Consider the following 14301-nt stretch of genomic DNA (forward strand, 5'->3'; position numbering starts at 1 on the left):
TTTGGCCTATAAGTGGACATAGAGTCAAGTCTAGCTGTGACAACAGGGTACATTTAGTAGGAATTGCAGGTAACACCAGACAAGGGCTTATTTGTTTGCCTCTTATAAATTTTAAGAGTAGCTACTATACAAAAATGTGTCAGTGACAAATAGTAGTACCTTTGTATTGGAAAGAAGAAAGTGGACATTTCAAGTGATATGCTAAGGCACAAAACTGTTATCAACTTCAGATTCGTAACTCGTGATACATTGCTTAACCCTTGCTGCTTTCCAAAGACGGTTAAGGTTATATGAATCTAATTTCATTTTTTGGTATTATTTCCTGTGTCGTGAGAGATCCACATTCCACTACTGCCACGTCCCCCAAAGGAATAGACTGTAAAAAAGATTGTAGAGCCAAGAAAGAGTAAAGGAGGTAACTATGTAACCCTAGTTAATTACATTAATTGTAAATTAGTGACTTTGCAAAAAAGATTCTAAAGTTAAGATGATTAGAATTATTAACGGTTTTTTAGTCTTATATTTTCTGAATATTTTTTAACAAGTAAATGTAAGTAAAAATTTTATTTCAAGTTTAACTTGAGATTAAAATTATTTAAGTAAAATCATAACAGCATTTTTATTTATACTTGGCAAAACTATAATTCATAATCGGGTTAATTTTAACCCTGCTTTTTTTTTTAATAACAGGACTTGGAAGACAATTGAATTCTTTGAACTATGAGCATGTTCAACAGTGATAAAAACATAAAATAAGAAAGAATGAGCAGGAGTACAACCTTAAGAAATTTCCCTATTTACCAGGGCAGGTAGAAGAAAAGATTGTGTAAGAGAAGTCATCAAAAGAAGTAGGAGTACTAGAGGAAGTGATTGACAATTTGTAGGGCCAAGGGCTTCAAGGGGTTTAAAGAATGAGGTCTGTGAAAAAGCACTTGGATTTAATGACTCATGATTATCTTTAAGAGTTTACTCACTAGAATGGTAGGTGTAGAAGCTAGGCTACAAGGAATTAAGTAAGAAAATGAAAATAAGTATAGACTGTATTAGGAATTTAAGAAGTAAAGGAAAGGTGGAAAGAGTGGAAAGTAGCTTATGAGAAGAACAGAGCAAGGAAAACCAAACTTTGGATACTCACATGTCAATCTGAATGTTAGGTGCTTTTTTTCATTGTCTCTTTAAATCCTCACATCTGCACCCTTGACTACATGTCCTATTTAATTTTCTATGTGAATAAGTGAGAGGTATCCTAAAAAGCATTTGTGTCACATCCCCAAGTATTATGGTTGTATCAAAGGGAAACATTTGTGAGATAATATTTGAGTTGTGAGCTGAACTAGCTGCTGTTTTGATGGAACACGATTTTTACTTAAAAAATAACTAGTAGGCAAGCTATGGTTATTCAGACATGGATATTTGGCAGACATTTTCTTAAAAATGAACAATATGTGCCTGTCTCTTTGACGAAAACAACTGTGACAGTATTTGTTGCCAATGATAAAATTCAAGCTTGCAACAAAAATTTCATTAGAAATTCAAACTTAGAATTTTGAAAATACTAATTTTCAGTATCTGCCACTGAACCTAATAGAGTCCCTAAACTTAACATCTTTCTAATGAGATTCTTGGTAATATTAACAATTGTGGTTTCCAGTATGGTATAATGAAAAGTATCAACATTTGGAACATCTACAAATGGCCATGCGCAGGATACTATAAAATCATGTATGGGTAAAAGATCCATTAAAAGGCAAGAAAGACAAATTGATTTTAATGTAACTGAGTATGAAAAGTTTATTGATATGGTTTTAGATTACATATTGCAACTTAAGAAACTTACCAAGTTTTGGAATAGTATCAAAGAAAAATACCACAATTATCTGAAAAGTCTATTATAATACTCCTTTTTCTACCTACCTATCTTTGTGAGGCCAGATTTTCTTTATATACTTCAATTAAAACATTCCATTAGATTGCATACAAAAGCATATATGAGAATCCAGCTGTGTACTATGAAACCAGACATTTAAAAAAATGTTTAAATGTGAAAGAATGTCACTCTTCTCACTACATTTTTTAAATGCATTTTTTTGTTTCATGAAATACGTTATTTATATTAACATGTCATGGTTTGTTGCTTTTAAATGAATTAGTAACTATTTAAAATTGTTACTTTCCCTATTTCAATTTCTAATATCAGTAGTTGTAATTCACATAACTAAAAGCTCTTTGGAGTCCTCAGTAATTTCTACAAGTGTAAAGGAGTCCTGAGACCAAAAATTTGAGATCCCCTGCCCTATAGTTTTATTTCGATGTCAATTAAACATCTTTAAATTCACCCATATTTTTAAAGTCATAAATGTAAAATTTTAATTGCCACAATAATTTTCTTAATGCTTTTCTGATAAAAGTTCAGCACTTTCTCAGTTGAAGGTTATAATAAATGATGACAGGTAATTTTGAGGATTATTCCAGGAGTATATTTATCACACCATAAAAAAGAAAATTAAAATTGGGGAAAGGCAGTAAAGGTCATGCATGACAAATTTACTAATAAAATACTCATGTTTTGGCCTATTAAAATATTTGCTATTTTAAAATTCCATCATTTAATTGTAAATGTGTTGCTCCTCTTTCAGAATGTTACCTTATGGTTGTCTGTCAATCGGTGACTGTGTGGGACTTATTGAGGTGGTGCGAAATTCTCACACTATTATGCAAATTCAGTGCAAAGGCGGCTTGAAAGGTGCACTGCAGTTCAACAGCCACACTCTACATCAGTGGCTCAAAGACAAGAACAAAGGAGAAATGTGAGTTGTATTATTCTTTCTTCCTATGTTAGTCTAAGTTTTTGTTAGATGAGTCTGTCAGTGTTTGTGTATTCCTCTGACTTATACCAGAGAAAACAATTGTACTTTCTATGGAAAAAACTATGCTCAGCCTTTGCAATATTTGACATTAATGGATTTAAATGATTATAATTACTTTTGATTTGGTAAAATCTTAAACATTCATTTTATGTATTATCTAAAATGTATTGTTACTGCTTATTCTTTTTAAACAAATGAACATTGCACATTCAAAATTTTATTTCTAATTCATTGTTAAAATGATTAGAAAAAAATAATTTTAATGAGATGGTATTTTTTCACTATGATAAGAATTACGCTTTGGTCAGGGAATATCTGGAAATTTCCTTAGAAACCCATGAAAACTTCACAATCTCAAAATCTTTGGACATAATTACCTTATTCCGTTAGTGATGGTTTTCATTGTTTAAATAGACGCTTGTACCCTTTTTTCTCAAGTTGGCCTGAAGCACTCTATATTTCCATACTACTCATGAGGTGTTTACTTCTTCTTTGTAGATATGATGCAGCCATTGACCTGTTTACACGTTCATGTGCTGGATATTGTGTCGCTACCTTCATTCTGGGAATTGGAGATCGTCACAATAGTAACATCATGGTGAAAGACGATGGACAAGTAATGGTTTTCTCTGTTTAAAATGTTTTTTGGTGTTCTTAATTTATTAATTCAAGACATTTTGTATCTGAATATGTCAAACTATAACATAATTTCTTATTTTTGAAAGCTGTTTCATATAGATTTTGGACACTTTTTGGATCACAAGAAGAAAAAATTTGGTTATAAACGAGAACGTGTGCCATTTGTTTTGACACAGGATTTCTTAATAGTGATTAGTAAAGGAGCCCAAGAATGCACAAAGACAAGAGAATTTGAGAGGTGAGCTTGAGAAATTAAAAACACAAAATAAAGAGTTCTGGCTGCTCTATTAGAAACAAGCAATATTTTTCAAGCAATTTCAAAATAATAAATGTTGGCCGGGTGTGGCAGTTCATGCCTGTAATCCCACTCTTTGGGAGGCCGAGGCTGGAGGATCATTTGAGCTCAGCAGTTGAAACCAGCCTGGGTAACACAGTGAGAACTCATGTCTACAAAAAAAATTTTTAAAATAGCCAGGCGTGGTGGCATGCACTGTAGTCCCAGCTAGTCAGGAGGCTGAGATGGGAGGATCACTTGAGGCCAGGAGGTTGAGGTTGCAGTGAGCCATGATCACGCCACTGTACTCCAACCTGGGCAACAGAGTGAGACCCTGTATCAAAATAAATAAAATAAAAGAAGTTATTTTACCACTTTAACAAAAACTATTTTTTGTTTGTTTTTTATTTTATTTTATTTCAATAGCTTTTGGGGTACATGTGGTTTTTGGTTACATGGATGAATTAAATAGTGGTAAAGTCTGAGATTTTAGCGCACCTGTAACCCAAGTAGTGTGCTTTGCCCCCAATATGTACTTTTTTATCCCTTACCATTCTTCCCATCTTCTCCCTTCTGAGTCTCCATAGTCCATTATATCACTCTGTACGCCTTTGTGTACCCATAGCTTAGCTCCCACTTACAAGTGAGAACATAGTGTATTTTCAGGTTTTCCATTCCTGGCCTCCAGCTCCATCCCAGTTGCTGCAAAAGACATTATTTCATTCTTTTCTGTGGTGTAGTAGTATTCCGTGGTGTAAATGTACACTTTCTTTATCCACTCATTGGTCAGTGGGTACTTACGTTGGTTTCATATCTTTGCAATTGTGAATTGTGCTGCAATAAACATACAATATGCTTGCAGATGCCTTTTTGATATAATGACTTCTTTTCCTCTGGGTAGAGGGATTGCTGGACCAAATGGTAGATCTACGTTTAGTTCTTTAAGAAATCTCCATACTGTTTTCCATAGAGGCTGTACTAATTTACATTCCCACCAGGAGTGTGTAAGCGTTCCCTTTCACCACATCCATGTCAACATCTGTTGTTTTTTGACTTTTTAATTACAGCCATTCTTGCAGGAGTAAGGTGGTATATCATTAATCATCAGGGAAATCATCAGCATTTCCCTGATGATTAATGTTGTTGAGCATTTTTTTCATGTTTTCATGTTGTTGCATATCTTCTTTTGAGAATTGTCTATTCATGTCCTTAGCCCACTTTTTTTGTTTTCATTTTTGTTTTTGTTTTGAGACGGAGTCTCACTCTGTCGCCCAGGCTGGAGTACAATGGCATGATCTCAGCTCACTGCAACCTCTACCTCCTGGGTTCAAGCGATTCTCCTGCCTCAGCCTCCCAAGTAGCTGGAACTACAGGCACACGCCACCACGCACGGCTAATTTTTGTATTTTTAGTAGAGACGGAGTTTCACCATGTTGATCAGCCTGGTCTTGAATTCCTGACCTCAGGTGACCCACCCGCCTCAGCCTCCCTAAGTACTAGGATTATAGGCTTGAGCCACTGCGCCCGGCTTTAACCCACTTTTTGATGGGATTCTTTGTTTCTTGCTGATTTGAGTTCCTTATAGATTCTGGAAATTAGTCCTTTGTTGGATGCATAGTTTGCGAATATTTTCTCCCATTCTATGGGTTATCTATTTACTTCGATGATTATTTCTTTTGTTATGCAAAGGCTTTATAGTTTAATTAGGTCCCATTTATTTTGTTTGTTTTTGTCGTATTTGCTTTTGGGGTCTTAGTCATTTATTATTTGCCTAGGCCAGTGTCCAAAAGAGTTTTTCCTAGTTTATCTTCTAGAATTTTTATGGTTTCAGGTCTTAGATTTAAGTCTTGGATCCATCTTGAGTTGATTTTTATATAAGGTGAGAGACAGGGATCCAGTTTCATTCTTTTACATGTGGCTAGGTGGTTTTCCCAGCACCATTTATTAAATAGGATGTCCTTTCTCCAATATATGTTTTTGTATGTCTAAAATCAGTTGGTTGTAAGTTTTTGGCTTTATTTCTGGGCTCTCCATTCTGTTCCATTGGTCTATGTGTCTACTTTTGTGTGTATCTGCTGTTTTGGTAATTATAGTTTTCTAGTATAATTTGAAGTCCAGTAATGTGATGCCTCCAGATTTATTCTTTTTGCTTAGCCTTCCTTTGGCTATTCAGACTCTTTTTGGTGGATTTTATATGAATTTTAGGATTTTTTTTCTAATTCTGGGAAAAATGATGTTGGCAGTGTTTTGTAGTTTTCCTTGAATAGGAAAGATACCCCCTTGGTTAGGTATATTCCTAGGTATTTTTTTGAAGCTAAAAGGGCTTGTGTTCTTAATTTGATTCTTTGCTTGGTTGGTGGTGATGTATAGCAGTGCTACTGATTTGTGTACAGTGATTTTGTAACCTGAGACTTTACTGAATTCATTTATCAAATCTAGGAGTCTGTTTTGTTTTGTTTTTTTTTTTTTTTTTTGAGAGAGAGAGACAAAGAGTCTTGCTCTGTCGCCCAGGCTAGAGTGCAGTGGTGCAATCTCAGCTCACTACAACCTCCATCTCCTGGGTTTAAGCAATTCTCCTGCCTCAGCTTTCCAAGTAGCAGGCGTGCACCACCATGCTCAGCTAATTTTTGTATTTTTTAGTAGAGATGGGGTCTCACTTTGTTGGCCAGGTTGGTCTTGAACTCCTGACCTCAGGTGATCCTCCCGCCTCGGCCTCCCAAAGTGCTGGGATTATAGGAGTGAGCCACCACACCCAGCTGAAATCTAGGAGTCTTTTGGAGAACTCTGGGGTTTTCTAGGTATATGATTATGTCATTGGTAAACAGCGATAGTTTGACTTCTTTTCCAATTTGGATGCCAATGTGGGCTTCCTTGTCTTGTTCTAGTTCTCAGGGGGAGTGCTTTCAGCTTTTCCCCACATTCAGTATGATATTGGCCGTGGGTTTGTCATATGACTTTTATTATTTTGAGGTAAGTCCCTTCTATGCCTACTTTGTTGAGTGACAAACTATTTTAATGTTTTTATTTTTTTGTGTTTATTTGTGTGATGCTGTGAAGGAAGATGGAAAGGGAATACAATTTAATTTGTTGAGCTAATTAAGGTCTAAAAAGAAAGTAACCCTTAAACTTCATAACACATTAAATGTTTTTATTTACTGAGCTTTAAATAGTTGGACTCCACCTCTATATTGATAAATAATGTATAGTGCTTAATACGACATTTTTTGCTCATACAATTTGATGAAAGTCCGTCAACCATAATCACCTTGTTTATTCATAACTCACCTTATGGTATCTCATTAGACTATATCAGACTTTAAAGTACTTTTTACAACCTTCTATAAAATTCTGCTTTGTCTATAACTCAGTCCTGACTCTAGCTTAAGCACAAAAGGATTTAGTATGGACCAATTCATACATTTAATACTTATTAAACTGCTGACATGCCAGGCATTGTTGTAGGTGCTGGTAATAAAGCAGTTTTTAAAAAGTCTTTATTCTCATGAAGTTTATATTCTAGTGGGGTAAAGGGAATCAAAAGATGTTGGTAAGGTAAGTGAGAGAGGAATGCTATTTTTTATAGCTTTGTCTACGAAAGCCTCTCTAATTGTGTGACATTTGAGCAAAGACCTGAAGGTATTAACATCATTTGCTCCATACTAACCAAACTGTTCTTATTACTTATAGGTTTCAGGAGATGTGTTACAAGGCTTATCTAGCTATTCGACAGCATGCCAATCTCTTCATAAATCTTTTCTCAATGATGCTTGGCTCTGGAATGCCAGAACTACAATCTTTTGATGACATTGCATACATTCGAAAGACCCTAGCCTTAGATAAAACTGAGCAAGAGGCTTTGGAATATTTCATGAAACAAATGAATGATGCACATCATGGTGGCTGGACAACAAAAATGGATTGGATCTTCCACACAATTAAACAGCATGCATTGAACTGAAAAGATAACTGAGAAAATGAAAGCTCACTCTCTGGATTCCACACTGCACTGTTAATAACTATCAGCAGGCAAAGACCGATTGCATAGGAATTGCACAATCCATGAACAGCATTAGAATTTACAGCAAGAACAGAAATAAAATACTATATAATTTAATGTAAACGCAAACAGGGTTTGATAGCACTTAAACTAGTTCATTTCACAATTAAGCTTTAGAATAATGCGCAATTTCATGTTATGCCTTAAGTCCAAAAAGGTAAACTTTGAAGATTGTTTGTATCTTTTTTTAAAAAACAAAACAAAACAAAAATCCCCAAAATATATAGAAATGATGGAGAAGGAAAAATGATGTTTTTTTTTGTCTTGCAAATGTTCTATGTTTTGAAATGTGGACACAACAAAAGCTGTTATTGCTTTAGGTGTAAGTAAACTGGAGTTTATGTTAAATTACATTAAGATTGGAAAAGAATGAAAATTTCTTATTTTTCCATTGCTGTTCAATTTATAGTTTGAAGTGGGTTTTTGACTCCTTGTTTAATGAAGAAAAATGCTTGGGGTGGAAGGGACTCTTGAGATTTCACCAGAGACTTTTTCTTTTTAATAAATCAAACCTTTTGATGATTTGAGGTCTTATCTGCAGTTTTGGAAGCAGTCACAAATGAGACCTGTTATAAGGTGGTATTTTTTTTTTTTTTTCCTGGACAGTATTTAAAGGATTTTATTTCCCAGGGAAATTCTGGGCTCCCACAGAGTTTAAAAAAAAAAAAAAAAAATCATAGAAAAAGAATGAACAGGAATAGTTCTTATTCCAGAATTGTACAGTATTCACCTTAAGTTGATTTTTTTCTCCTTTTGCAGTTGAACTGAATACATTTTTCATGCATGTTTTCCAGAAAATAGAAGTATTAATGTTATTAAAAAGATTATTTTTTTTATTAAAGGCTATTTATATTATAGAAACTATCATTAATATATATTCTTTATTTACATGATCTGTCCCATAGTCATGCATTGTTTTGCACCCCAAATTTTTTATTGTTCATAGCAGCATGGTCAGCTTTCTTCTTGGTCTGTAGATGAGGCTCAGGCACTATCCCATTTACGCCAATAACCAGTGTATAACTACTTAAGGAAAACATAAAACTTCATCTTTCCTTTTATTTCTTATGTGAATCCCCCGTCTTCCATTCTCTTTTGTAGTTGAGAATGTCTCAATCATATGAAATTAGTTACCAAAATTAACACAATTTAGACTATCTTCCTGATTCCTTAAACCCCTTTACTGAAGTATACTCATGAATGATACTTTAAAATATGGGGGAATAGAAACCATGAAATTTTTACCTTTTTAAACTATTTATCCATATCTCCAAAGTAGAATATTAAACCATTTTAAGATCATGTCTCATTCCCAAGTAGTCAGAGTCAGAGTTCACTCTCCAACTTTATTAAATACTATTTGAGCACAGGACATATCTTAAACATTTTGAAAAACATTAACCCAAGATGTACAGGCTACTGCTAGTCATCATTCTAGAATCTGATATTTTACTCTGTATTTGAAATGAATGATTAATGTCCTAGGAAATTAGCTTTAGATGTTCAGGTGCCACATCAAAAAAGTGCAATAATTATTGACAGTTTTTTATATTAGGCATATTATTGGAAAACAACTTTATAAAGAGTGAACATTGTATACTGTAGTAAAACAGCATCACTTTAAAAATATTCATTTATGAAATCTGTTACCTATAGTTGAAGTCTTGAGTAGTGAACAAGGGACTCTAATACCAATACTCTTAATATCTGGCTATTTTAGATCCCTTAAAGGGCATAATTATTGGAAATTTAGGTATTTCACTAAAGCATGTATATAATATTGCCAACAAGAAAAATAAATTTGAAGATTAAGGGAACTTACTTCTGCAAACTGTCTTGCAGTAGTTAAGCAGAATTTAAACTCTGTTTTAAGCAGGCAACCAGAAAGATTATTTTGCAGTTATAGAAGATTTCATAACTTATTAAAACTTATTAACATTTTGTGTTGTTTAGATATAGGCAGTTGATACTAACATCCCAGCCTTTTCAATATCAGGGTTAAATTATAGGAAAACTCAGTAAAATGGTACAAATCTGAAACTTTGATGGTAGAAACTGAAGATGTAACAGAGAACTGTGTTTTACCCGAGTGCCAAAAATGCCTTGAGCCTCCTTGCACAAAATTTATACCATTTTTTACATTTTTATCACATCAGTCCAGATACTTGTCTCCCCTCCTTCTCCCAGAACCTCTCCACTATTAACACGCACAAACCATATGGCCGATTTCATCATTTACATTTATTTTCAAAAGTTATTACAACCAAATTATATTAGAAGAAATGTAGACAAATTCTATAAAGACTATAGATTGTGACCTAAGAAAGAAATGAGGTAAAGAACCAAACATTGAATTAAATGCTACATGGGTGACTAAGATCTGTTTCAAGTCAGCGATAATGTAGCCAATTCTGGGTACTTCAGTATCAGAGATCAGTTCCCACGGTTTAGACAGTTCCTATCTATAGCTGACTATCCTTGTCCTTGAATATGGTGTAACTGACTGTTGGCTCTGCAGTTTTATTGGGCCACTTAAGAAATATTTCCTTGAATAATTGTTTTGAGAAAAAGTCTAAAGAAAATAATAAAAATAATTTTAAACACACTATAGTAAGAAATGACTGTTCGAAAATTATGCTTTCACTTTCTACCATATTCTCAGCTATACAAAACCATTTATTTTGAAGATTTTTAGACTACTGTTAATTTGAAATCTGTTACTCTTATTGTGGAATTTGTTTTTTTAAAAAAGATGTTTCTAATTGGATTTTTAAAAGAAGAATGGAATTTGGTTGCTATTTTACAACAGAACCTAAGCTTTTTGTGGTTCTTAGTGTCCTATGTAAAACTTAGTGTCAAAGTAATCAACTTTGAGATTTTTCCCTTCTATTCTGCTTTATATTAAAAGCCTATTAGAAAATGGGAACCTGGTGAATATATAATGAATTGTAAAATATTTTAATGTGTAACTTTTTCAACTGTGAAACTATTGATTTTTTTGATGAAAACAGCTGCTGATAAAGTATTTTGTGTAAAGTGTAGTTCTTATTAACCAGGAAAATGATGACTTGATTAGACTGTATATGCCCTCTTGGATTTTATTTTAAATGGATTGGTGATTTTCACATAGGTAAAACACAGTCCATCTGTATTCTTTTTTCCATCAAAAATCGAGTGATTTGGAATTATAAAAAAAAATTGTGAGCAGCCTATTTGAAAGGCATCATGGAAATTTCACAGCACATAACATGGATTTATTTTTTTCTTGATGTAAATCCGCTTAATTCATATTTTGATCAATAGCCCATGCTTGCCAACTCTGAAGAAATTTAATTTCCAGCAGTATTTTAAAGCTAGCCTGTTAACTTTTTCTGAATATTTAAAGTTCCTCTTTTTTCTATGTCTGCACAAACTGCAGACCTGGGCTGGACCCACATACTCAGAGTCCACCTTAAGAAATTATTTTGATGTCCAAGACATCACTAAAATATTTAAGTTTAAAGATAATATGTGGTGTTAATAGATTGTGGTGCTTTTACTATTTAAAGACAACTTTCATACTTCAGATGTTTTTGAGAAGAGGGGAATGTGAGGGGAGGGGGCAGAACAGGGAGGAGTTGTTTGAATGAATTACATTCTTTATATCCATCCTGCTCATTTGGGGCATGTCTAAGAGAAGGCTGAAAGTTGTGAGAGTATATTGTATACCGTAAGAGAATTAACTCTTCATCATGGATGGGATTGTGAAGCTGAACTATAAAATTCAGCATTGACAGCATCCTCAATTAATAATTCTTGGTGACAGAATAATACAGCTGGGCTGTTTTTTAAAATACAAACTCAATACCATTTTTAATTATTACATTAAAAATTGTAAATATATCTATGTGCCATGGCCTGGGAAGCCTGTTTTCTTTTTTCATAAAAATTATTTTTACTCTATGAAAAGATTATGGGGTTTAGCTCAAAATATCTATGGTCGTGATAAAATTGGATTGGTAACTCTACCTCAGAAGGAAAATGGGGGAAAAATAGATGAGTCACAATTCAATACTTCAGGCTCAGAAATTGTGCAGATCACTGAATTTTAGATTTATAAAGTCAGAGTTGGCATGCGTTGTTTTTAATGATATGGAAGACCTTAAGAAAAAAACTTGGCTGAAGTTTAATCGTTGGTCCAGCCATTTGAAAAAAGCAATAGTTCGAGGAGGTTCCCGAATTCGGCGTTTGAAATTCATTTTGTTCTCTTTTCTTCATTATTAGTGCATTTGGTGTGTGTATACTTGCACACAATTCTGTCTGTATACACACTGCTTGCTTAGCCCTAGTCAAAAGGCATCTTTTATAAAAGGTGTAAAGAAATATCAAGGTTCTATAATTCTGAAGAGTTTAGAATTGATTAGGAGTTTCCCAAGTTGGGATGTTAGTCTTTAAATAAACTTACTTCATTCATGTATTCCACTTAAGGTTTTGCACCTCCTTTTTATTAGTGCAGCGCCATTTATTTTGCTTGATTTTAGGTATGTTAATATTCCAGCCTTGCTAGTTAGCATAAAGTGACAGGTGTGAGCCATGAGGAAATTTTCTGACTTAATTTTTACACAACTACATATAAGAGTTTTAGTGGAGAAAAAAAATTAGTCCCTTGTGCATATATAGTAGTTAGATAAATGATTTTTCTACCAACAGTATACTCCACTCCTCATGTAGGTAAGTACAGAAAAGGTTTCAAAATATATTTTGTTAGCCAGTTAAAGTCTATGAATTATCTGCAACCTATTTAATCTGTCACTACAGTAATTTTGTGGTTATGCCAAGAACCGTGTATACTTTGTTTTCTTATTTTTGTCAGTTTTTCTAGGTTAGCAAGGAGGCAGCAAACTTTCATTGTTTCATATTAAAATATAATTAGACTAAACTTAATTCTAGTATGAATTTCCAAAATCGTTATCTATTTATTTCATTTTTATTTAATTTTGTTTTTATTTCACTTTTAAAAGTCCCTTGTTTGATGTAATTTATGCTCCTAAGAGTGGTTGGAGAACTTGGCCTTCATCTGATTTCAAAAGTGTTTTTGGCTATGGAACCCAAGTTTCAAATGAAGTTGATGGTTTCAGTGTGATTCAGTCTTCAGACCTAATTGGGTTGAATAAAATCTAAAAGAATATACCCTTTTGGAGCATAACACTTTAATACTTTGGGGAATGTGGCACTACCAAAAGAAGACTACTAACATGTCAAATGTTCACCTGGAAGAAATTCGAACCACCCTTTTGGCCCCATTAATTGTAGCAAGTTTATTTCTCTATATTTTGTCATTCAATGAATTGAAGTCCTGTGGTATACTGCATTCATTACAAGAAAAACGTTTTTAATGTCCTTTTAATGATGGCCCAAAAAGCATTTGACACAGCAAGATGCATGTGTTATTATATTGAGAATATAGAATAATAACAGTACCACTAAATTTAAGACCTCTTCCCAGTCTTGCTGTTCCTAGCAAGAAGTGTGGCCTGTGACTGCACTTACTGTTTGTGCTCATCAGAAACTGTCAATGTCTGCTTTTCTTTAACTCTGCAGTCTGTAACATCACGCTGTTTATTAAAAAAAAAGAAAAATTACTTTGACTTGTGTCCAAACAATCCTTAGTGTACTATATAAGCAAAAAACTGTGATAATTCTTTTGCCATTCCTTTTGAAAAGCCAGTGCTGCTAATAATCAAAATATAGCTGAATTTGAGTTCTTTTCAGTAATGACTAAGAATACTTGATTGAAAATCTGAAACTATTATACCTTAAAAGCCAATTTTTCTGCCCCAGTAAAGTGATGAATATTAAAGAAATGTATGTTTAAATATTTACTTCCTTTAAGCATAAAGAATTATATGCTTCTAAGAAATATATGTATGAATGTATGTATGTATATGTAATAGGTAAGTGGACTTTTTCCAAGTCCTTTGAAGATCAGAACCTAGAAATGAAGTTAGGCCAGAAGCAAACTGGTTTTGCTTTCAGTTCTCATAAACATTGCAAAAGTTAAGTGTGGGCTTTGACCACTAATGCACATAGGCATTAACAACTTAGTAAAGCAATTAAGCAAATAATTACTTAAATTTTATTTATTTGCCAAATGGTTTAAATAATTTTGAATTGACTTTGTTCTCCAGGGATCATATCTCTCTTTGCTGGAATGAATCAGGTAGCTCCTATCTAAATAGAAAACTGGTAATTGAAACACACACTTTACATTTTAAATTAGCAGTTTTGAATTTTTAGGGAAAAGAAAATCCCAATAATTGCATATTGTTAGGTAGAAGTCACATTTACAAAGAAATGGAATAGGGATGTGCCCTTAAGAAAAGTATAGATCTCAATTTGCAGAATGATTTAAAATGTGCATGCATATAAAATGTTCATGTGTACGTATATATTTTATTACAGAGAAGTCTTTGGTATACAAAATA

At 33.4% G+C, this 14301-nt stretch overlaps 2 protein-coding genes across 2 annotated transcripts in view; one reads left to right on the forward strand and one right to left on the reverse strand.

Moving 5' to 3' along the window:
- PIK3CA (phosphatidylinositol-4,5-bisphosphate 3-kinase, catalytic subunit alpha) overlaps nucleotides 1-10873 on the forward strand; it is an 87958-nt gene extending 77085 nt beyond the window's left edge. The window contains exons 18-21 of the mRNA XM_011980373.1: nucleotides 2637-2807; nucleotides 3366-3483; nucleotides 3593-3744; nucleotides 7468-10873. Coding sequence (XP_011835763.1) covers nucleotides 2637-2807; nucleotides 3366-3483; nucleotides 3593-3744; nucleotides 7468-7738 — 712 coding nt within the window. The 3' untranslated portion in view covers nucleotides 7739-10873. The remainder of the gene's footprint in view (nucleotides 1-2636; nucleotides 2808-3365; nucleotides 3484-3592; nucleotides 3745-7467) is intronic.
- A 2489-nt stretch (nucleotides 10874-13362) lies between these two features.
- KCNMB3 (potassium channel subfamily M regulatory beta subunit 3) overlaps nucleotides 13363-14301 on the reverse strand; it is a 28963-nt gene continuing 28024 nt past the window's right edge. The window contains 1 exon segment of the mRNA XM_011980372.1: nucleotides 13363-13431. Within this exon segment, the coding sequence (XP_011835762.1) occupies nucleotides 13363-13431 (69 nt within the window).

The sequence above is a fragment of the Mandrillus leucophaeus genome, unplaced genomic scaffold, assembly GCF_000951045.1.
Source record: "Mandrillus leucophaeus isolate KB7577 unplaced genomic scaffold, Mleu.le_1.0 Scaffold211, whole genome shotgun sequence".
NCBI lineage: Eukaryota > Metazoa > Chordata > Mammalia > Primates > Cercopithecidae > Mandrillus > Mandrillus leucophaeus.